Raw genomic sequence first — 25,144 nt, 5'->3', positions numbered from 1 at the left:
GGGGGGCCTGGCTAAAGCCAGGGCAAGACCTCAGTTCTTTGTTTAACCTCTTCCCTAGCCAGTACTGAATTTGGCTTTCCTGTTGCCTGTGACTCCATTTCCATCTCATGGAAATCAGGGCCATGCTGTGGGGTCCTGGCTGCCATGGGAGGTATTGGTTTCCCAAAAACCCTGATCAGGGTGTGCGTTTGCTGTGCCTTGCTGAGAGGGGACACACAGAGGGGAGAAGGAGCAGGGCTTTGATCTGTCTGCTAAAGCAGTGAGCGTGCAGAGGAGAGGGGCTGAGCTCAGTGGTTGTCTCCCCTCCTCCCTCTCCCCCTGCAGGGGTGAAGGTGAGCCATGGTGCTGTGATTTGTGTAGCAATACATGTAAAAAATCAATATTCCTGAAGGAAATCACAGGCACACAGTGCCCTGTGAGCCTGAGCCCCACGCCAGCGCCCCTGTGCTCCAATCAGGGAAGGAGGGTGGCTCTGCTCAGTGCAGAGCTCCCTGCTCTGGGGTCTCTCTGCACGAGGCTTGTGGGATCTGGGGAGCCACCAGAGCAGGAAAAGGACTGCAGGACACAGAGCAGATACACGAGGTGGTAGCAGCATGGGACAGAAGGTGTGGTAAAGCCTGGAGCCCCAAGCATCGCGCTGGAGTGCTGCCTGCCCAAAACTGGCACAGCTTGGGTTTGCACAGCGAGGACTTTGTCAGCTTGGGGGCCAGGGAGAAAGTTCTCAGCCATTAACCTCGTGTTCTGCCAAGAAATGGCTTTGGCAGGCAGCTGCCACCCACGCAGCTCCAGGCTCCACAGGCAGGCAAGGCGAGGGGCTGCTCGGCTTTGACAGGGCTTGGTGGTGCCCTACAGGGATGTCTGGCAAAGGCTCAGCAGGAGTGAGTCCCTCTTGGTCCCTCCCATGCCCTGGCAGGAGGATGGTGGGAGGCACAAGGGAGAGGAGGGTTCTCCCCCTGGGGCATTGGTGCAGGGACCAAATCGCCCAAAAAGTGATGAGGGAGACAAAGAAAGGGAGAGAGGCAGATGAGAACACATGCAATGGGCAGCCTGGAGGAGCTCAGGGGACAGGAGGGGACATTTATTGACCACAGGAGCAGCTATGCCAGGTTGACGTGATGCCTCAGGTTTAGCTTTTATATTTTTCAGGCATCAGAGGTGTGCTGGGGGCTGTGCCACAGGAGGGGAGTGCCACTGGCTCCCCTGCCACTCACCCTCAGGAGCCACACGTGCCCAGCCTGCTCCTCCTCCAAAGGCAGGTGTCCCCCACAGTGAAAGGCATGTCTACAAAGGAACCAGCAAGTAATCATAGCTTAGCTCAAAGGGATCCTTTCAGATGTTGCTTTCAGGCTTGGTGTGCGTGGTGACCTCTGCCCTCTGCACAGGGACCATGACAGGTCCCCAGGCTGGCCAGCACGATGGATCTGATAATTATGCAGGGATATTTTTTCCCTGCTTGGCACTGCTGGTCAGAGCCTGGTGTTGTGTCTTTGCTGTCCCAGCGTGGGACACGGGGCAGACCCACACACACAGCCCGTGCAAGGGCCCTGCATGATTCCCTTTACTACCTGGTGCTCCTGGTTTTGTGTTCTCCGCAGCCAGGGCTGGGGCAGTGGCTGAATTTGACCTGCCCCACTCTGGGGTGACTGGGGGCTCCCCCAGCCCTGCACCCCCTCGTGTTTGCAGAGTTGGTGCAGCCAGCAGAGGGGCTGCCTCCCATCCTGCTCTGTCCCAGCAGTGACATCGACATCATCCAGCAGAGCAGGGGCAGCCCGAGCCCAGCATCCCCAAACTCAGCGCTCCCACACCAAGCTCCCAAACCCTTGCACCAAACCTGCTCCTGCTCCTGCATCAGACGCTCCAGGCAGTCCCTCTTTAACAAAAATACATAAATAAAAAGGCAAGGAAAAAGTGAAAGAGAGCTGGTAGGGGCTGCCAGTGCTCCAGGGAAGGGGCCCGGGGGGCAGGGGGGCTCTCTCACCATGGAGATGCTCCGGGGAGCTGCGGAGGCTGTGCCTGCTCCCTCTGCCTGCTGCGAGCGCTTTTTGCTCTTCCCCAGCTGCTCCAAGAGGATTCCAGGGTCGGCTGCCCCGGAGCGGGGCTGGCAGCACTGGATGGAGCCCAGCGGGGCTGCTGGGGAGCCGTGGGAGCACGAGTAATAAAAGAAACCCCAAAAAATAAATTTAAAATTTAAAAATAAATTAAAATTTCTATCATAAGATAATAATATTTAAGAATATTTTTATAATATTTTAAATTTAAAATAGTTTCTATCTTATAATAATTTTATAGTAATAGAAGAATTTAATTTTTAGTATAAATAAATATAATAGATATATATTTTAATACATAATATACCATATTTATATTTTATATTTTATATAATATATATTATAAGATATATATAATATATACTATATTATATATTATGTATCATATATCATATATCATATATTATATAGATAATAGATAAAATATAATAGATAATATAAATATATTAGATATGTGTGTATATATTATATTAATATAATATTTTTAATATATCTATATCTATTTATATATTATAAATAAATATTGCAGTTTGTTTACCAGGCTGGGTGTCAGTCAGTCATATATTTTTTTTTTATTACTTTTTTTTGTAAGTGTCAGAGCCAAGTTGCTTCAGCCTTTTTCCCCCCTCCCATTTCAAGCCAGGGCTTCACACCCCCTGCACAGGTATTAATATAATATTTTTAATATATCTATATCTATTTATATATTATAAATAAATATTGCAGTTTGTTTACCAGGCTGGGTGTCAGTCAGTCATATATATATATTTTTAATATTTTTATATATATATATATATGTATACACACTTTTTTTTTATTATTTTTTTGTAAGTGTCAGAGCCAAGTTGCTTCAGCCTTTTTCCCCCCTCCCATTTCAAGCCAGGGCTTCACACCCCCTGCACAGGCTGTGGGTGTCACAGACTCACAGGGTACCCTTTGTCCCCACAGAAAGCAGCTGGGGGAAGCGTGGGTGCACACAAGGACATTCCTGGCTCTGGCAGAGCTGAGTCTGTCCCCAGTCTGATCCCGAGCAGAGGATGAGGTCCTGGAGCAGGCTGGGATGCAGGGATCCCCTCCTGTTTCATGGAGGGCTGAGATGTACCTACACCCATCCCAGTTCAGGGACAGGGACACGGTTTGGTGGCCCTGCATGGCTGTGTCCAGGTGCTTCAGGACCATAGAAATGTAGAATATTCTGAGATGGAGGGGACACACAAGGATCGTTGAGTCCAGCTCCTGGCCCTGCACGGCACAGCCCCAAAATTCCCATCATGTGCCTGAGAGAGCTGTCCCGATGTTCCTGGAATGCTGTGAGGCTGTGACCACTTCCCTGGGGACCCTGTTTGGGGCTTTTTCCCCTCTAAGTAAAGCCTCCAGCACCCAGTGAGGTTGATAAAACAGCAAGAGCATAAAAGCCAGACTATTCCTGCCTCTCATGGAATGTCTTTTTTTCTACAGCTCCTGCATTTTCCTCTGGAAAAATGGATGGAAAAGTGGGTGCACGCATTGCTCACAGGCTGCAGGATGGAAAAGGTTGGCTTTTTTTCCCTCTGAGTCTCTTCACAGCCTCCCTGGGTGCCAGAAGCTTTTCTTAGAGGTGGAAAAAGCCCCAGCACAGCCAAGGCAGCAAGCTGCAGCATCCCAGTGACAGTCCCAGAGGGAATGGCACGGAGCCGTGTTGGGCTGGATTTTAGAGACAGGTTCCTGGCCCAGAGGGTGGCTGGGCACTGAGCAGGCTCCCCAGGGATGTGGCCACAGCACCAAGGCTGACAGAGCTCTAGAGACATTTAACACTCTCGGGCACATGGTGTGGCTCCTGGGGCTGTGCAGGGCCGGGAGGGGGACTCGGTGATCCTTGTGTGTCCCTTCTAAATCAGGATATTTTCTGTTCTGTGGCTGGGAGATGCCACACGGAGGGACCTTCACCCTCATCCATCACCCAGCGCCTCGGGGTGACACCGGGACCCCAAAACCGAGACCCCAGCTGGCAGCACGGAGCTGGCCAAGGGGGATTGGGGGCTCCATTCGCGGGGGTGGAGGAAGGAGGGAGATGGGACCCGACAGCTGTGCCCGGGAGGGGGAAACTCCCCGCCCGCAGCAGATACCGGGATAAATACAAACCTCCTTTGGGATGGCTCCTGGCTGGGGACCCCGGGGAGGGCGGGGCAGCGTCACCCCGGGAGCCCGCACCGCATCCCGGTGACACCGGGTCTGTGTCCCGGGGGATCCCGGCTGCCCCTCTCCCGGTGTCCCGGGGGTCCCGGCTGCCCCTCTCCCGGTGTCCCGGGGATCCCGGCTGCCCCTCTCCCGGTGTCCCGGGGATCCCGGCTGCCCCTCTCCCGGTGTCCCGGGGGATCCCGGCTGCCCCTCTCCCGGTGTCCCGGGGATCCCGGCTGCCCCTCTCCCGGTGTCCCGGGCGCTCGCCGGGATCATCCCGGCGCGGCCCGCGGGTGCCCCCCAGTGGTCCCGGCAGGAGGAAGAGGAGGAGGAGGATGATGGCGAGGAGGAGCCGGCGGCAGCCGGGCGCAGAGGAAGGGCTGGCCAGAGGAGCTGTGGCTGCCTCATCCCTGATGGATGAGCCCGGAGCGCCCGGGTGTCCCTGGCCACGGCGGGGAGCGGGTGGGCTGTGAGTCCTGCCCCTTGGCCGATCCCCTGTGCTGGGCACGGCGGGGGTCACACCTCGGATCCTGCGTCCCGTTCTGGGCCCCTCAACTCAGGAAGGACACTGAGGGGCTGGAGCAAGTCCAGAGAAGGGCAACAGAGCTGGGCAAGGGGCTGGGGCAAAATTCTGGTGAGGAGCGGCTGAGAAAGCTCAGGGGGCTCAGGGGACATCTCGCTCCCTACAACAGCAGGGTGGAATGAGCTCAGTGTCAGCCGCTTCTCCCCGCTAACAAGAGACAGGATGAGACGAAACGGCCTCAAGCTGCGGCGGGGGGGGTTTAGATTTGATCATAGGAAAGTTTTTGTGTGGAGAGGGTCGGCAGTCTTTGGGACAAGCAGCATCCCTGTAAGCCCTCAAAAAACGCGTGGACGTGGCTCCCTGGGACAGACACGGTTTAGCGGTGAACATGTAGGTGCTGCTGGGGGAACGTCTGGCTCCCCACCCAAGCGGTTCTGTCACCCCACGCCATGTCGCCTCTCTCCGACACGCGGGTCCGCGGCAGCCCGGAACCCTTTTGCGCGGCGCGCGTTTCCCGCGGACGGCGCGGGCGCGCGTACCGAGGCGCGGCGGGGGAGCGTGTTGCGGGGCGGACCGGGGCGGGCGCGCGGCGAGCGCCGAGCGGGGCCCCGAGGGGCCGGGCCCGGGCTCTGCCGGGGCTGTGTGCGGAGGGACTGCGGCCCAAAATGTGGCTGCCCAGGAGGAAAGTTGCGTCCCACGGTGATGGAGGAGCGGGGGTGTTTCCCTCCGGGCTCCGAGGCGGCGGCCACGGGCGCGGCGCTGCCCGACCGGGACCTGCCCGCGCTCTTCGAGCAGGCGGCCGAGCGGCTCCCCTCGCTGCTGCCCGCGGCCAGCAAGGAGCAGCTGCTCTATCTGTACGCGCGCTACAAGCAGGTGAGGCGGGACCGGCCCGCGGCCGAGCGCGGCCCCGGGGCGGCCGGGCCGGGCTGGCGGCGAGCGCCGAGCGGGGCCCCGAGGGGCCGGGCCCGGGCTCTGCCGGGGCTGTGTGCGGAGGGACTGCGGCCCAAAATGTGGCTGCCCAGGAGGAAAGTTGCGTCCCACGGTGATGGAGGAGCGGGGGTGTTTCCCTCCGGGACAGCGGGGGTGGATGGAGTGCGGTGGGACGGAGCCCCGAAATCCGGGGAAGAGTGGTTGGGAAGTGCCCCAGCGGGAAAGGAGCTGGCGGACAGCGGCTGAACGTGAGCCCGAGAAGGCCGAGGGCTGTATCAGCCATGGTGTGAGCGGTGGTAAATAACACAGGGAACAGAAATTGTCAGTTTCAGCAGCACAGTGAGAGACCCCCTGCGCTGGCCGTGGCTGAGGCTGCATCTCAAATCCTGGGTTCCGTTTTGGGCTCCTCCATTCAGGAAGGACGCTGAGGTGGTGGAGCCTGTCCAGAGAAGGGAGCAGAGCTGGGAAGGGTCTGGTGGAGAGCAGCTGGGGGGGCTCAGCCTGGAGAAAAGGAGGCTCAGGGGGAACTTTGTTGCTTTCCACAACCACCCGAGAGGAGGCTGTGGCCAGGTGGGGGTCGCGTTCTGCTCCCGAGTAACATGTGGCAGGACAAAAGGGAATGGCCTTGAGCTGGACCAGGTGCAGTTCAGGCTGCACATCTGGAAAAATTCCTGTTCAGGCTGCACATCAGGAAGAATTCCTCGCTGGAAGGGTGGTCAGGCACTGGAAGGGGCTGTCCTGGGGAGGTGATGGAGTCACTGCTCTTAGAGGTGTTTAAAAAATCACTGGACGTGGCCCTTGGTCTGGTTGTCAAGGTGGTGGTCAGTGTAAGGTTGGACTCTGATCTCAGAGGTCTTTTCTAAACCAAATGATTCAGTAAATCCATCACCCTGGTGGTTGTTCCTCACTTCTCACTCAGTGCAGGTGGCCCTGACGCTGCATCCTTTGAACAACAGCAACCAGACCCAAGTTCTGCCAGCAGAGGTCCAGGTTGGATATTAGGAAAAACTTCTGGCCTGAAAGAATGGGCTTGGGCACTGGAATGGGCTGCCCAGGGAAGTGGTGGAATAACCATCCCTGGAAATGTTCAAAAACCAAGCAGAAGCAGCACTTTGCCATGTGGTTTAGTGGGAATGGTGTTTGGCCAAAGGTTGGACTGACTGATCATGGAGGTCTTCTCCCCAGTTAATGATTCTGTGGTTTGGCTTTGGCAGAGTCCAGGGTGGTTGAAATTGGTGCGGAGGAGCAGCTCCACACCTGAGCTGGTTGGTTCTGGTGGAAACCTTGAACTCATCCCCATTTCCCCTCAGTCTGTGTGAGCTGAGCAGGCTGTGGGGTGCATCCTGCTGGAGTACACAATGTAGCTTCTTCCTGCTCCTGTGGCAGAAGTTACGTGAAATAAACCGAACAAAGCACCAGTTGCAAAGGGCTGTAACAATCGCTTAACTTGGAGAAACACAAAACTGTAGGTGTTGTTACACCCAGAATATAAAAGAGTAAAACTACAAATACAGGCTGGACGGAGCTCTGAGCAACGTGTTGTGGTGGAAGGTGTCCCTGTCCATGCCAGGGGCTTGGAACTAGGTGATCTTTCAACCCAAACCATTCTGTGATTCTGTGGCTCAAGTGTGTGGCAAGAGGTGCTGCCTCAGCTTGAGAACTGAATCCCACTCATTTGGATTTGAGCAGACAAAATTGGGTGTGCACATCTTCCACATGTGCTCCTCCCACATGGATTACCTGTGTCCCACTACTGCCATGTATAAGTGCTCTCAATTTTTCAGTGCAATATTTAATTATCCTCTAAGCTGGCAGCTCCCAGGCTGTGGTTTGTGAACGAGTAATTATGTTAAAAGCAGGCTGGTCATGTGAGGTTTTGTTTTCAGACTGTGCTTAGCACTTAAACAGGACTGCAGGTTTCTGTTTCCCTTGGGAGAAAAAGGAGGGTAGAAAACAAAATACAAGGAGAATTTTACAATGCCCAGGATGAGAGGGAAAAGGTGTCTTTTCTATAATTTTTGGGCTGTATTCTCAGGATACTTGTTGCAAATCACATCTTTATTTTTTGCTCTGTTTCAAATGCTTTGTGACTATCCTGGGTGGAAGTGGGAAGGGATTGCTGGCTTGTCAGCTCATGATTGTCCACAGACTACAGAGGGTTTCCTGCTGTTAGCTCTGTAAGACCAATAAGGAGTTTAATGTTAAAAACTGCAAAAAGCTGTTTAACAAGATTTTTGATACAAGTCGGGAAAAGCTGACAATTAACACTTTGTCAGCACAGATTTCCAGCTGCTTTCCACTGAGAAGAACAGGGCACTTCTGTGTCCTTCTCCTGTGTCCCTGACCAACCAGGATGTGACAGCAAGTGCCTTTGTGCTCCCTGGTCTCAGGCTGTGCTTGGCTCCTGGATTTCTGTGCCTCCCCAGTTGAGAAAGGTGCTGTCCCTGTTACAGAGTGCCTGGCAGTGCCGTGCTGGCCCTGGAGATGGGAGAGGTTTGCCAGCACAGCCACCACAGCAGGATTGTGCCCTGCTAACTTTAAGTTTTGCAGCATTTTGTGCTTTAAATCAAAGTGAGGGCGTTGAATGCAAGTTTTCTGTGTTTAATTACAGCAGCCATATCAGGATGCATAATGAGCTGCTAATATATTACCCCGGTGGATGGTGGAATTGCTGGCACACAAAAGGTGCTGACTCAGATCTGTCCACTGTCCTTGATTTGGCATCCTTGTCTTTTCCCAGTTTAGTGTTTTGTGTCACTGAAGGCTTTGATTTAAGATACAGCATCGTCATAAAAGAGGTGACAGTAACAGCTGAGCTCTCTGTTAAAATACTGTATATAATTTATTTCAAACTGTTTGGGTATATAGGCATTTTCCTGGAATTTTATTACCTTTTATTGGAGGCCATTTCAGGATTTTATTACTTTTCTCTCTGATTTTGTTTATGTGTCAGAGACCTGAAAATAAGGGAATTGCTTAGTTGTCATCTCCAGTGAGGTTTTTAGAAGATGTTGCTGAGTTTATGACTCTGCCCCACAACAGGAGGAACAGACTAGTCCATAAGGCTCTGGACTGGGACTGATTTTTCTTCCCTTTCACTACTTTCTGTGTGGCTTTGGGCAAATCACTAGCCTGGGCTTTGTGTCTGTAGTGGTGAGGTGAAGGGAGTGCTTGCCCATCATGGGGAGGATGTAAAAATCTCAGGTTCAGAAGGTGCAGCAATGGAGGCCAGTGGTGATTTAGATAAGGGAGGGGATCCAGAACTCACTGGAAATTACTGGACTGGGAAAACTGCCCTGCCAGGAGGAGGATGTGTCCATGTAAATGTTCAGAGGTGCTGGCAAGCTGGAAATCCACTGCTGGTGGCAAAATGGGCTCTGTAGTGTCTCCAGCTGTGGGCTGGAGGATATAATACCCATTTTGCACAATGTCTTTCAAATATTGAGTCTGTTCCTGTGTTCAGGGCAGGCTTGTGGGATGTGGTGCCACAAGGCTGCCCTGAACACAGGAATTTCTGCAGCTCCCTGTTTCATGGAGCCATGCCATGGCACTGACTTGATTCTTACCAGTGTCACTCTCTCTTTCTCTGGGACATGCAGTCCCTTGGTCATCATGACCCCTCCTTCTGTTGGTGTTTGCTCGTCCTTCCTTACATCCCATTCTCAGTCAGGGCTTTCCCATGGGTTGGGACAGAGCTGTGGACAGGAACAGGCAGGACTTGCTGTCTTGAAAAAGCAATTTAGCTTGCTTGGCTTGTGTACAGTCTGCTGTCCACGGAGGTTCTGTTCCTGTTACTGCTCCATAGGGAGGCTGCAAATACAATTCACCTTACAAGATTTACAATCAGGTAGGAATATTTGGCTGGAACACCCTGCTGTATAAATATATTGGCAGAAAAATTAGCAAAGAGCCATTTAACCACCAGCAGGGAGGGAGAGCCAGGTGTGAGGAGAATCTCAAGGTTTCTCACAGTGTGGAGCAGCAGCTGAAGGTGTACAGGGATGGTGAACAGCATTAACACCTCTCTGAGCATCTCTCCCTCTTCTAAATGTCACTGACCTTCAGCTCTCAGGTGAAGGCCTCATCCAAGGTTTCCAAATTTATTTTGGCCACAGGTGGAGATGGCTGCAGACACTGCCTGCTTGGGGCTGCCTGGGTCAGGTTTGTGCCATCAGGAGAATAGTGCCTGCAGGCGACTCGGCATGCAGAAGCAATACCAGGAGGTTTTTAATGCATTCTGCCTGTCATGTTCTTTTAATGCTGCTGATGAACTGTAAGTGAGGAGAGCTGAGCATCAAGTGACCAGTCAGCACCCTAGAGACCTTCAATAATTATTTTCTGGACACGGAATAAGAAAGTCTTAATTTAAAATACTAATACAGGCTCTTGGCTTCATGCTGGCTATGGAGTGAAACACCTTTTGAGATCCTCTAGGGAAGCAGCAGGAGGACAGAGTCCTGCACAAAATTTTGCCTTTTTTGTCAGTATTGGCATGTTTAACTCCTCTTCCTCAGCTGTCAGGCTCGGATCCTCTTTTATGTTAAATTCCTCGTTGGTTTCTCCTGCATTGTGAGTCTTGCGGCAAAAAGAGAGGAGCCAAAATCTTGTGTTTTATTCTTTCCAACAAAACCACTGCAAGCCTTTTTAATGTACCTTAAAATAGCAAGCAGGGCACAAGTGCACTTTTTTTTCCCTCTTGATGGATGAAATTTAACTACTGTTCCTTGATTTGTATTACTATCAATGTTACTAACAGTCTTCCCCAACGCTGGAACAGCCTTTGAGTGCCAAATCTCCAGAGAGGAAACTGCTGTCGTGTTTTGATGATGGCAGTGGAAAATTAATATTAAAACAGATTTATTTTTTTTATCTATCTTGGCCAATTTCTGCAGGTTGGCTGTTGAACTAAAGAATTGCCAAGCAGGCATTTTCCATACAGATAATGAATTTACATTTTATTCCCTAGTTTGTTTTGCTTTTTAAAACAAGTGGTCCAATCCACCTCAGAGCATAGAAAAAAAACATTTAGACTACATGAATTGTGACTGATTTATAGAACTTAACTGTTGCTAGCCTATTCTCCTATTTCTCCCTGAAATGCAATATGCTGTTTTAAAGGCCAGCTAAGATGTTCTAATTTGGATTAATTGCTCACTGGGAGACAGTCAGATGTACAGAAAATTAATTTCAGTTACAGTCACTCATATTCTCTAACACTTTAAATGAAAACATAGTGTAACTAATAAATATCTCTCAGCACAGGCATGCTCTCTTTAAAGCCTGATTAATGCTTCCATTGCTTCCATCCTCAGCATAAAATCCCCACCCTGTTAAGGTGAAGAATTGTTCGTTGATTTAAGCACTTCACCTGCCTGAACACTTGAGCATATTTCATGAAACATTTGCTGGATGCAGTTTGGTTTTGTTTGGCTGACAAAACGTTTCTCCAGAAGCCTTTGCCCACCTCCAGGGTGTGCCTGTGTCCCCTCCTTGGGGTCCATCTGTGCTGTGTCCTGTCTTAGGGGGACTTGCTGTGGGAACTGCCTCCCAGGAGCTGCTGCTCTGACTTCTAGCCTTTCACCCATCATCCTGTCTTAAAAAAAATTTTACATGTGGAAAACTGCCTGAATCCCACTGGCACCAAGTTCATTTTACACTGGCTGTGACACTTTTTTCCATATATCTATCCCTGGGTTCTGGCTCATTCCCTTTCTTCTTGTGTTTTTTAATTTCACCCCCCCACACACATTTTAATTTCTGCCTTGCTTCTGACAGATTGGCTCATCTCTGGCACTCAGACCTTGACTTGTCTCTCATGCAGTGCTTCCTGCAGCCAGGTGCCTCGGAGCAAATTCAGGAGCTGCCTGGCATTCCTTTGCTCCAAGTTTGTCCCCTTGCCTTCCAGAGGACCTTGAAAATAATTAAGCAAAGTCTGTTTACTCGAGCTTTGTGCGGAAGCAGTTGAATTTCAGCTGTAATGAATAATCATCTCTGTGGAAACCCTAATCAACAGGATTTTTCTTTATCCTGGTGGAGGATGAGGCATTTGGCTGGGTAATAAACATAACATTAGTGAGAAATCACTCGCTGGTTATCCCTGGGGGTAATGCATGCAAAAGAAATGAGCTGCACAACAAAATTGCTTCCCGTGCATCATGCAAAGAAAACCCAGGGATGCAGAGGTGCTAAAGCAGGGTGAGATGGGGTTGATGAGGTTGTTTCCCAAAAAACCCTTTCTTCTGGCCTTATGACACGGTTACCCTGAAACCATCAGAACACAGAATTTTCCTTGTGCAAGTCCCCTTTGTTTTGTTCTGACAGAAGGAAATTTCTTTTCTTTAGGTGAAACTTGGAACCTGTAACACCCCCAAGCCAAGCTTCTTTGACTTTGAAGGAAAGCAGAAATGGTAAGAGGAAATCCTTGTCATTCCTAGCAATTCTGGCTCTGCTTTTTGTTCCATCTTGTCTCATCTGTAGACAAATTATGGACCTAGGGGAGTTGCCCCTGAAATGGCTTTAAATTTTTTTGTTTAACAGGGAAGTGTTTGCTGTTATGCCTGATACAGATGTGAAATACCAGAATCTTTTATTTACTGTCTTCATCAAGAACTGGCATGCAATACAGCAAAAATGTGAGAGCAGCTGCAGCTCTGTGAACACAAACTGTGTTCCAGCCTGGATCAGATCCCCTGAAAGATCCTTTCACAACAGAGCTGCACTGACAGTGGCCATTCATGGCCTCAGAGAAAAGTTGACCCTTTCAAGCTGAATGAAAGATGGCTTTGCATGCCCTGAAAGGATTTTGATGAATCTCTTTGCTGTGTTCCACTGATGTCCCCATAAAAACACCTTGTGCTGTGTCTGAGGGGCTCACTGATGTTCTGCTGTTGCTCCTAGGGAGGCTTGGAAAGCCCTGGGAGATACCAGCCCTCACCAAGCTATGCAGGAGTACATCGCTGCAGTGAAAAAACTCGACCCCAGCTGGAATCCACAGGTAGGAAACGTGGAGTTGTCATTCAGAAAACCAACCAGCATTTGTCTTTGTGAAGCTGACAATGGTTCAGCTTCTCACAGGATTTAATTGCTGCATGGCAAACTTCATTTTGAGCAGATTAAAGTCTGAATTTGTTTCTAAAATTCTCCTTTTGTTGTGACTGAAGCATGAAGAGCCATCTCTTTCATTCATAATGATCTTCATTACAGCCAGTGCATGCACAGGCTTGGTTTGGCTGTAGTGATCTAATTTATTTTGCTCTTATTGGTTCATGCTGTATTTAGCATGTAAAGATACTTTTTATCCTTTTCTCATCCTTCTCTTTTCAACTACATCTTTAAATGTTGATCAATAGAAAGCAATCTCCATGAAAGTGACATGAACTGAATGATCAATTCTAAAAATGTTTCCTTTTTGTTTCCATGCAGCAAATTACCAAATCTGATTATGATTAGGTACTCCAACATAACAAGTCTGTATCTGTGTGTTATAGGGAGACTGTACTGTCATTTTAATTAATTTGTCTTTCATCTACCAGGTTTATTACTTGATTGAATCCTTAAGGATATCTCCTGTTTATAGACTGACTTTTATACCATTTTTAAAGAGGATTGCTCTTTAGAAAAAGTATAGCCTTTGGAAATAGAGTGGAGATATTTCACTAATAGTAAAATGCTGAAGGCATGGTAATTTCTTCTCATGGTAGGAAATTTGTTCTTCTATATTCCCATGCTTTGGAAGCAAAATCTTGTGTGGGCACAATCTTGTGAATCAAGAATTTGATTTTGAGTTGTCTTCTGATGCTGTTCTTGAGGTTTAGGGTTAATTTTTTTTTTCTTCACTAGTTCATGCTCCATGTCATTCATAGTGTTTTTGCAGCAAAGAAAAGCTGTCATTTATAACAAATCCTTTTTAATGCCCTTGGAGAAAATAGTTTTATGTGCTGTGCAGTTAGCCAAAGTTGGCTGCTTGCTGAGTGAATTCTTGTCCAGGCTAAAATTCTCATACAGAAATAAAGTAATTTGTAAAAATCTATGTATAATCCTGAATGAAGTAAGTGTCAAATGAAACACATGAATATTAATTAAAAAAAGAAAAAAATAAGCAAAATACTCAGTGCTTTCTTGAACAAATTTTTTAGCATGGTGACACGTTTAGCTTTTTGGGTGTTCCCTTCACTTCTTTTCCTCAGAGAAATACTTTCTGTCAGAGCTGTGAGTTTCAGGATACAAAAGTGTCAGCCAGGAAAGGGGAGTAACATGTTTTTACAAAACAAATACAAACAAATATTTTAAAGAACCCATACAGCAAACACAGAAAGGTTGGCAGCACTGTTCCTCCCCTCTTCCCCTAAGGTAAAGAGGAGAATTACCTTAGCAGAAAATGTAATTGAAAAGTCAGCATTGAAATAAAGGTGGCTTTGCTTTCTTCACAAGAATTCACCTGTCCTTCTTATTACATCATCCTCTTAATTCCACTTTTAAAAGACCAAAATGCTTTCAGGAGTCCTCTCTCATGCATCTCGTGCTCCTCTCCTGTTTGTCCTTCTCCCCACCAAATCCACGTTGTGGAGCCACGAGAGGGAGCTCTGTTCTTTAAAATGATGGAGATGTATGTGTCAGAGGATGGAGATAAAATAGCTACTTTAGTCTTCAAATTTCAAATTGGATTTATAGAAAAGAGCTGTGGGTACATTACAAGGTGCTTCATCACTGTCACTGTGTCTCCTTTACGTGCTCATCTGCTAGGTTCCTTCAGATTTTTCTTATGTACCATAGATTCTGAATGAAATACTCCAAATGCTTGGTTTGAAAGCAGTATAAAGTGCACATTACAATTTTGAAAAGTTTGGCTTACATATCATTATGAATCATAAATAGTAATTACAGTGCAAAAGTGTTCAATTTCTTGTTGTGCATCCTCGTGAATTTTGCTATTTAAAAGCTTTCTCAATGTTCCCAACTTACTTTTTCTTCAACCTTTTATCTCACCCATTAAAATTGTTCTTTTGTGTTATTTTAAATCCTCCTAAGTCTCCTGTTTCATATACTTGCAAAAGGGCTTTATTATCTTGTTCCTTCAGTAAAATTTTAAGCTTAAAACCACTTATTTTTTTCATAGTTTCATTTTTTCCTCAGCAAATCTGCTGCTGTTCTGCAGCCTACAGGCTGTCAGTGTTTTTGTTAACAAACAGAATGGAACTAAATGCATTATTTCTTGTGCAGTCCAAATAGATCCACTTCTTCATTCCTTTTTCTTGTTTCTCCATTGATTTATTCTTTCATATTGAAGTTTCTTCATTAGTACACTTCCAGCATCAGATTTTCCTGCTTTAATTTAGTATCTTTGTTATGGATGGGAAAAAACCCTGAAGTAAAGGGGTTCTGATTGAACAGGACTGCCCTGAATTTGTGTCCAGAAGCAATGAGAACTCTAACAGCAGCCCAGATCTCACCTGCTGCTTCCTATTCCTGCACTGACTTTGGAGTACCCACACTTCATTAGGAGACAGCTGAATGTGGAGAGGCAGCAGCATAGCTGTTCTCTGCTCTCTGAAGTTTGTGTGCCATTTTTGACTGTATCTGCTTGGTTATTTCCAATGTGGTTTAGTTTCTTTTCCACCCTTGCTGCCTGCATGTTGTCTCACAGTCCTGCCTAATCTTCTCTTTCAGAGCTTTGTTTAAAATCCGGGAAGAAATGATCATACTGCACTTATTTTCAGCAACTTTATTTGCTGGAAAATCTTTTATATTAACAGGTAACCTCGAGGATATTTGAGGTGAGGTCCATTGTCTTTACATCCATGAAGCCACGGGAGTCTCATAGCTGTGCTGGTCTAGAACAATCAGAATTGCCTTTCAGGATGTTCTGCAATTCAGCCCTTCTGTGTGGCATGGTCTTACTATGTGTTGTGGCTTGTTTTGCTCCTTTTCCCAAGAACAGCTGTTAGTAGGTGGTCAGGAATATTCTTTTCCATGCTGTCTCCATTCTCCTCTTGATGCAGTCTTCCTTTGTCATCTTCTACCTTTTAGCACATCTTTTGTTTCTTGTGAGTCATTCCTTTCAGTCTGAAGTTCCAGGCAGTGGAAAGGTAATTGCTTGGACCAGCTCAGCTCTATTTGCATATTTCAGAGACATCACCTGTCCTTCAAGTCTATTCACTCTTCCTCCAGAACAGAGAATAATTTATGAAGCCATTCTTTTGCATTCTCCAGCCTGGAACAGAAACATTTCATGCCGTCAACACCTCCCACTGCTTCAGGTCCTTTACAAAGGGAGATGTGTCCTGGCTGCTTCTCTTCTCCTATGTTCACCTGTCCTCTTCCTGCTTTACTGGCAGCAAATGACAATTGCTTTTGGTGGCTTTGGCTGGTGTGAGTGGTGGTGACACTCACCTGCCCTCCCTGCCAGCATGTGTGTCCCTCTGGCTCTGTGTTCCCACTGCCGTGGTGCTGTCCTGCAGCCTCAGCAGTGGGCTCAGGCATTTGGGGAATGTCACCTTCAGATGATGGCTGTCACCTTCATGCTGTCACTTTGTTCTCATGCACATCGCTGCATCATCGGGCACTTCAGTATTGCAGCTTTTCAGAGTTGTAGTGGCTGTTTGCAGTCCCCCACACATTCCCAAATTCTCATCTCTCTAGTAAGTGGATATCACAAATCCCCACTGGCTTCAAGCTTTTCAAACCCAGAGAAGCAAAAGCAGGCCAGCACTTCCTTTCTTAGCAGCATTGAACACGTCCCTTCCACCGAAATCCTGTCGCAGGGGCCGTGGGCGGAGGTGTGACACGACACTGCAGGGGTGGCCAGGAGCTGCTATTGATCCCTTCTTGTAACGAGATGGTTATATGGCACAGCTCAAACAATAAAAATAAATAATAAAAAAAGCATCCAGATTTGCTCAGCACATTTAGCCTTCCATTTGCTGATTGCAATTTTGGCATCGCTCGCTTCGAAATATTTCCTTTTCCTATTTCGTATATTGCGTATTTACCAGTTCAAATCTGAACAGCTTGTCACTACTAACTTCAGTGGCATCCTTTCCCAAACACTTACACACCTCTTCTTGTTTGCTTTGAGTGCTGAAACTCACAGGAGGACTTAAAGATTTTTCTATTTATATATCAAAGTTTAAGAAGTTGGCATTTTAACTTGTTTGACTCGGCTTCACCAATAATGCAGTTAGTAAAATTTCTGCTGTGTAATGAGGAAAGTTGGAGATCAGGAATCTGAAGAGCAGAGACTTCTCTCTAAGGGAAAGACAGCTCCACCTCAAAGAAAATAGGCATTCACCAACCATCTTTTTAGGCTCTTAAAGGTGTGATGTTTACAGGGGAGAAAGTTACCTGTGTTTTTTTAAGTAGTATTTTGTGCCTTGTTTGAGGAGGAGAGGATTTAATTCTCTCTAGTCTGGCCCAAATAGTGAATGGGGGTAAAATGTCTCCTTTGCTGGGTTGGTGTGGGAACACCAGGTCAAGCCAGGAGAGGACCCTTGGAGGACAAAAAGGCTCATGAAACAGAAAATAAACTTCAGAGTGAATAAAATAGCAAATGCACAATTGCTGCAGGCTCAGAGCAGTCCAGTAAGCTGGAAAACCTTGGGGAATAAAACAAATGGATTTGTCTATTGGGTGTTTTTGCAGGAAGTACTGCAGGGGGCAATATTTGATAAGGTGGGTGGCCAGGTACCTGTGCCCAGGGCTGGGCTCCATCCCTTCTGGTGAAATAGCCTTTCTCTGTCACATTTATATGCAATAAGCAAGTTGAAACTAAAACGTGGGAAAGAGAATTTGCAGTTCAGGGATGCAGTGAAAAGCAGGAGAAACAATTCCCTGATTTGCAGAAGAGCTGAGGTCTGTGTGTGCTTTTGGCAGGTTGCACCAGGTGTTAACTGAATTATTTTAATAATTGATTTAAATTAATGAGCCTCTTGTATTTAAGTAAGCTCTCCAAGGCAGCTTAGAATCGCTGTAGTGTAGGATCTCCAAGAGAAGTGAAAAATCTCTGTAATGACTCAAATACAAACTCTGTTTTCAATGACGTAAAAAAAAAACATTCAGAAATCAAAACTTGAATTTTTCTTAAATTTGGATTCATTGCTCAAGTCTGCCCTGTTGATATATGAAACAAGAAGCTTTGATCTATTGCAGCTTACAAGTTTTATGTCTGGTCAACTTCTAAGAATTAGATTAGTGGCTGGTAAACGCAGTTTCAGGCTGAAATCTCTGGATTTCTTGGTTAGTTCTGCAGGCGGAATTTCTTCTGGAAATTAAGAAATGCATAGAAAAAACTGTTGGTAAACAAAATGAGTGCACCCATCGTGTTTTCCTGTTTGGTCTATCAAACAGATGTCTCCCTTGATAATCTGGCCCAGCAGCCACTGTTTGTGCTTGGGAAAGAGCAGCAGAGTGGTGTGGGCAGGATTACCAGGGGGATGGGAAGAGCAGGAGGGGAAGGGACCTCTTTGGGTCTCTCTGCCTGTCACCAGCAGCAGTGAGCTCAGATACCTGCTTTGTTTGGGGAAATATCTCAATTTATGGCTTGCTGTGCTGCGAGGTCAAAAACTTGGAAAAATAGCGACTTTATTTCTTTTGTAGTATAAAAGCAATTTAATTGCATCGTGTAAAGTGGGCACTAATCAAATTATGGCTGTGCTCCCTAAAGCTTGCTGTCCTGTGCTAATGCAGCACACTGGGAGCTGTGGAACAGTGCTGCAGGGGCTTTGCTCTGCACATTTCTTTGTATGGATCCTGCTGTGGCACTTGATCCTTAGGGAATTTCTTCAATGACGTATTGCTTTGGTTTTTTTTGTTTTGTTTTGTTTGGTTGGTTGGTTGGTTTTGGTTTTTTTTGTTTTTTGGGGTTTTTTTTACCCAAATGTTGTTAATAACAATAACAATAATTTCTAACAAAATATGGAAAACAAAGATCTCTGTTTGCTCTACATTTTTTTAAGCCCTTCTTTCAGTGCTGACCACATTGGAAGAAGCATATCACAGAAACAATTTGTAGAGTCTAATCAAGCTCTTCCCCTTTGAAAACAAAACAGAACAAAGTCAAACCATCAGGCCCGTTTTTTTTTATTATTATTATTATTATTCTTTTATCAGAAAACGAAGCACTAGAAATTAAGATTAAAACCAGAAAATTGATCCACCCCAGGCTTCTGGCTTTAGGGCGTGTAGACTACAGTGTGCTCTGGTTTTAGACAAACTGTTGAGTTGGTTTTTTTTGTGAACTACATTGGGGTATGTAATAGTTTTTGAGGATTGTATATCCTGAGAAGGTTTAGATGTTAACACACAGAGGGATTCTTCTGCCATGCTGCCTTTTGCCAGCTGTATGAGGGACAGTCTCTAGTGCACGTGGAATTGGTGGAGGATGCAGTTATTTACTGTGCATGGCTCACAAAACCTTGCAGTTTGTGTACACTTCACTCCTGCTTTTGAGACTAGAGGTCTCACACCTTATTTTATCCAAGTTGGAAAAAAGGCACTTTGTTATCTGCAAAATTAGATTTTAAGTGCTTTGCTTTTGGAGCATGCTTTCAGAACCAATTTTTCTTATTAGCAAGGGAATGTTTTGTAGTTCCTGTTGTGTCAGAAACTAGAATACCACACTACAAACATGAACTAAATTTCCCCATTCTTCCACAATTAAAGGTGGGTAGTGTTATTTTGCTGCATCTTCTCATGAGGAGTGCTGATGCTTTAAGTCCCTGACACAGATCCTACTCACAAGAGCTGTCCATAGATAATTTGCTGCCTTTCTGTCCTTGTCTTTGCAAGTAGCTCACCAGCCATGCATTGGGGTGCCGTGCTGGTGGGGCTGGGATTTCGTTTGTGGACAAGTTTGATCAATCACAGGGTTTTTTATCTCCTGCTGCCTTTTATTGTTGAGCACAAAACAAAATGCCAGACCCACACTGTTGTTTGGAATTGTGGCTCTGGCAAGCTGTGCAGAAGTGAAGAAGTTAAAATGAACAAGCATCTCATAGTAGAAATATAAACAGCTGGAATATGTGTCAGCCTCCTACCCCCTGGGAGTGTGTTGGATTGTTCTCTTTGATTTTACATCTCTGCAGAAATTTATGGTCTCAGCTCCTTTTATTTATGACATTCTGATCCTCGACCAAGCGATTGATTGAAATACAACAGTGCCAAGCTGCAAGTCTGTATTTCAGAGAGGCTGAAGTTTAGCAAGCAAACCAGCAATGCAGTCATGGACTGAAAGCTGCACTGAAATCCTGTACAGAGGTTGCCCACATTTCTGTGCCCCTAAGCTTCTTTAAAAGAGAGAATTATCGTGGCAAGGGTTATGCCTCTTCTCTCTCCCTCCTTTTATGCTGCCTGTTCTTGCTGAAAATATACTGTATGTTAAATATGCAATCTTACCAGCCCTCCAAGGGCTAACTTTGGCTTGTAGAGATGCTAGTCCTCATTTTTCCAGCTCAGATCCAGCAGTGTTGATGCACTCTGTTGTTAGTGTGCTGTGAATAGCATAACATATTCTCTTGCAGCTACAGTAGTGGATTTTAAGAATTCCAACCAAGAAATTGGGGAGGGGGGGTCATCATTAGTGATTTTGGTTAAATAGTAATATTTAAATATTTTTCTTTTGAATACATCACTGAATTAATTTTCACCATCTTTCAATGATTACAAAAATAATACAGAATATACTATTTGGGATGTATTCAGAAAAAAAGAATAATTAGAGGCGTAGGTCTGCCTTGCTGAGTGTGCTGCTGCAGCAAAATGTGGCATCCCAGCATCATAATTCCTGGCTTGCAGGTGGATGAAGACACTGCCTGCTAGCCACAGACACAATTGAAAAAAAAGAGCAAGTAAATTTATATCATATATAATCTCAATTATATATAATCTCAAACTACTGGCCACGCAGTGATGACAAGATGTAACAGAGTGAGACAAAACACTTTACTGTGTAACTTTCTGTGCAGCAGGGATTTTGTTTTGTTATCCCTGTAATCATTGTCCAGAAGTGACAGGTTCTGCTGTCTGCCTGCAGTCCCACAGCACCTGGCTCTTCTGTGATCCCATGGCTGTGGGATTGGAAGCACGGGATGCAGCTGGGACCTTAAAACTTCACTGGAGCAATTGCTCTCCTAGCTGAGAAAGCATCTCAGTGGCAGGGACCTGATCACCAGGTCAGGTGTCAGCTGCTGCAGATCCTCTGCTGAAGGTTGTTGCTTCTGTGGCTGAGTTGACAGAAAATGGTTAAATACTGATATTTCCAGGGATCTTGGCTTAAACTGAGATGGCAGGGTTGAATTTGTTAAAATTTCAGACCAGAAGCTGAAACGACTGAGATGCAACCAGAGGTGCCCTCTGTCATTTCTGCCTTGAGGTGGCAGTTTCTGGCAAGGCAAGGAAGGTGTGTGAATGCCAAGTGCAGTTTTCATTTGTTGCAGATTTTAGCAGCAATGCTGCTGCTCCTCAGCCACAAAAAATGTGAATGATAAAAGCATTGAAAAGCTCATTTTTGTGAGTAGCTGTGTGAGGCTGGAAGCAGGAAAGAGCAGTGTTGTGACGTGAGAAGTGACTCCACCAGCAATCAAAATTTTCCTGTGAGGTTCATTTCTGTGCTGAAAACTCTAAAACAAATCAGTGCATGATGCTTTTGGTCGTGCTGACACGACAAAACTGGGGGCTGGGAAAGCTGCAGGGTGATCTTTGTGCAGAGGAGAGGTGTTGAACCAAGCAGGAAGCTGCCATGGCTTGGGGCAGAGGGCAGAGCCTCTCGTGGAACAGGAGGTTTGGAAGGGGAGAAAAAATAAATAGGAAATTGCAAGGTGAGGTGAGGAGGACCAGGAGGGCAAGATCTGCTCTCTCTGCCCAGTTTTAGCTGGGGTTGGATCAAGGTGACCTTTGAGGGCTCTCCTACCAAAGCATTCTGTGGTTCTGTGATGATTCCTGCTGCCCAGGTCACTTCCTCAGCAGCAGAGAGCCTTCCTGGAACCCATGGATCCCAAAGTTTCCCCAGAGTGCACAGAAACAAGGAAAATCCTGGCTTTTGGGATAGCCTAGTGAGGTGGTGAGTGAGGGTGGGAGGAGCAGAGACTGACTCCTCTGCTTGTAGCACTTGGTGGATATTCCAGAGGTGGGCTTTGACTTGCTCTGCTGCTCTCTTACTTGCTCTGCTCCTGAAACTCCTGCTCCTGTTTTTGCCAGCAGCCCACCAGGCAGGGCAGGCAGCTTGACTGCTTTAAATTGGGAAGGACTCAACCTCTAAATAAAAAAAAATCTGATTTTTTCGAGTAATTGAAGTGGTTGCAAGACTCTCAGCTTGCTGTGTCAGAGACTCTTAAAAAATCAGGAATTTGGGTAGAAATTGCAGGTTTATCTTACTGTGGAATATGGAATACATTGATGTTTAGGTGTGGAGTTGTAGATATTTAAGGGTCTGTGTACCCTGCTGCTTCACATGGCAGGGCAAAGGCTGGTTTAAAAGAGAGAGTGTGTTAATTAAAAATAGCATATGCTTTTGGGTAGGAGAAACCAGCTGTAATTGTTTCGTGTACAACATAAGCTATAGCATAAGTAAGCTGTTTCTTTAGTGAAAATACTGCTTTTTGAATTAGGAAAAGGTTAAGTGGCTGTGTTTAGCTTGCTCTTTACAGGAAATATCAAGAAAGTATTGACTGTAATTACTGAGGATTAAGATTTTGTTTGGATGTTAACTAACAGATTGGTTAATGTCATGTAAACGCTATTTCTCTCTTAAATTGGAAAACATTTTCCTTTAAAAGGGCAGCTATTGTCTCCTAGTTGGATATTTGGACCCTGTTGTACCAAATTACTCCTTTTTAAGGAAAGGTGGCACTCCTCAAAAGCCTCTGGAGCATCCTGTAGGTACTTTGAGCTGAACTAACCCACACAAAGGCAGAGAAAGTGCTGAGCACTGAGGCTGTGCCTGAGCCTAAGGGCTGCTGCTTCCAGATCCTGCATCCCTCCGGCTGAGCCTGCCAAGGGTTGCACTGGACATTTGGAAACCTCCTTGTTCCTGCTTGGGACCAGTGAAGATCTCTTCATTCTACCATGTCTGTGCCTGCAGAGCTCATAAATCCTCCCTTTGCCTTCACAACCGAGATGTTCTGTGGGAAACAAATGTCCATGGCACTGCTCTAGCAGCCTCAGAGCTGTTCCTGTCACCAGGGGGGACGGTGGCCTCTGCAGTGATGTCTGGTCCAGTGTCACTGCAGAAAGCAGAGGGTGGCTGCTGATGTCCTTTATTTATCAAAATTTAGGGTTGCCTTCAGTTTTCAGGCTTCAGAGCACCTGTTTCATCCCAAGCCATGGAGTTATTCAGTATTTCCAGCTTGGCTCAGAATATATTTCTTGCTCCTACAAATGTCTCTGTAAATCTCTATAAATATCTGGTATTAAATTGACAAAAACCCCCAACAATTACAGTACAGGCTGTGTTTGTGTCTGTGGCTTGGTCCCCTCTGCTTGGGCATCCATGGATTTTCATACAGGTGATGGGGCAGAAGGGATTTGCAGATTTACAGTGATTTACAGATTGATTGCTCCAGGCCTGACCTGGTTTCCTTCATGCTGGGAGGGTCCAAACAGCACCACTCACTCACCCTTTGGGCTGCAGGCACTGGGAATGTGCAAGTTTTGGCAGAGTCCATGAAAAGAATGTGAGGAAAGAAGCCTGCTGGTGTCTTGTGCTTGCCACCTCCATGTCTGCTTTTCCTTTTAAAAAAGTGCTCCACAAACCAAAAACTGTGGGAAGCCACTGCTTTAGGGTTTGTTTGGTTTGGGTTTTTTTTGAGTATAGTATTTCCTTCCAAACGTATGCTAAAATGTGTACAGTGAGTCATGAAATCACAGCTCCTAGCAAGCCTAAGACTTGCTCAAAATTATGTTACGCATTTTCCATTTATTTCCCTTCCCCTGACTGTCTTTACTACTAATTTCCAACTGTGATTATGGTGCAGTTATTAATTAAGTCGTTATAGTTAAATGAGTGATCTGCAAAGCTTTGCTTTAGATCACAGCACTGTTTAACTATGACATTACTTACAGTATGTTGGTTTTTATTTTTTTACTGTCACCTGGAAAATATTTTCCCTGTCTTAAATTGTGTTTTTTAAAGAGAAATTCTGTGATGAGACTTAAAACAACCAGAAAACTTTACGTAGATATTATTGGAATATTAACTAAACTGCCCCTTCGATATTTAAAAAAAAAAAAAAAAGTTAAAATTTAAAAAAAAACCACCTGAACCCCACGGTGCTGGCATTTTTCAGGGGCGGTTTGCTCAGATTGTTCAGATCCTCAGTGGGCTCTTGAAAAGGCTCCAGTGCTGAGTCATGTGCACGCTGGGGCCGAGCTGCTGCGGGGAGCCAGGGAGGATTGTTGAGAGAGGAATATTAAAATATTCTGATTATGACAGCCATTAATAGGGCTGGTGTGGAGGGTAGGGCAGGCAGCCTTTTGTGAGAGGTGGCTTTGCAGAGGCTGTCCTCAGCCAGGAGGGATTTGTGTCTTATTTGGCTGTTACTGCCTTACAGTGCTCAGTAAAGAGTGAGAAATGCTGAGCTCATCTCTTAGTCAGGATTTGATGTATTTAAACCATGTCAAGCAACGCCTAATTTTATAAGTGTTAAAGACACATTTCCTGTGGCAGCATCGCCTCCAAAGGGTTAATATTTCCCTTCTCTCCCGCGGCAGGTAGTGAAGTTCAGCCGAGCTGTAAAGCCAGAAGGATACAGGTGGGAAATACCTTTGGAAGCGAGCATTGTTTGTCCTCATTTCACGCCCCATTAGCCGCGCTGCCGGAGGAGCCCCGGCTTTGTGCCGGGGTCAGGAGCCCCGGCTTTGTGCCGGGGACAGGCGACATCGCCTCCCCATCCCGGGGCTCTCATCCTCGGACCACCTGCGTGTGGGCTGGAGAGCACCCTCCTCCCTCGCCTCTCCTGGCACTGGCCTGAGCTAGCAAAGGAAAAGACGGCAGCAATTATGGCACACGCAATTAACGAGCTTCTAATCTCCAGCCTTGTGTGTAATTGCTGCTGTCAAATACAATTAGTCTCTGCCCAAGTTCCCTTCCCAGGGGGATGGCCAGGCCGTGGCACACGGGGAGAGGAGGGGGGCCACTGTCTGAAACTTCAGGAGAGTTTGCGTTTTCTTGTTGTCTCCCCAATAATCCTCGCTCTTCAAGTAGAAAAATCTTCATCCAGAGCGTTAGGGGAACATGGTGGCCAGCAGAGCAGGTCTGCTCTTGGATCTGAAGTGTTTTCTGTAACATTTCTCACCTGAGACTATACCAGCTTAATTACAATTCAATCAGCACACGTCAGGGGTTTACTGGTACCTTCCTGTGAGCCTGGCAGTGCTCCAGCACATCCCCTGTCCTGCCATAACACCAGACTGGAGTTCCTACACCTCCCAGGTGTAGTTGGGGGAGCTGGGACACGGGCCAGGGTCTCTCCTACCCCTACCAAGCAGATCTCTGTGA

At 46.7% G+C, this 25,144-nt stretch overlaps 1 protein-coding gene across 1 annotated transcript in view; it reads left to right on the top strand.

Moving 5' to 3' along the window:
- Positions 1-5,430: 5,430 nt before the first annotated feature.
- The window catches only part of ACBD6 (acyl-CoA binding domain containing 6), an 82,888-nt gene continuing 63,174 nt past the window's right edge, over positions 5,431-25,144 (top strand). The window contains exons 1-3 of the mRNA XM_039730239.1: positions 5,431-5,601; positions 12,001-12,065; positions 12,556-12,652. Coding sequence (XP_039586173.1) covers positions 5,431-5,601; positions 12,001-12,065; positions 12,556-12,652 — 333 coding nt within the window. The remainder of the gene's footprint in view (positions 5,602-12,000; positions 12,066-12,555; positions 12,653-25,144) is intronic.

Source organism: Passer montanus, unplaced genomic scaffold, assembly GCF_014805655.1.
Source record: "Passer montanus isolate IOZ18808 unplaced genomic scaffold, ASM1480565v1 scaffold71, whole genome shotgun sequence".
NCBI classification, from domain to species: Eukaryota; Metazoa; Chordata; class Aves; order Passeriformes; family Passeridae; genus Passer; species Passer montanus.
Note: the sequence above shows the minus strand (reverse complement) of the source record. Positions and strands in the feature narration are given on the sequence as shown.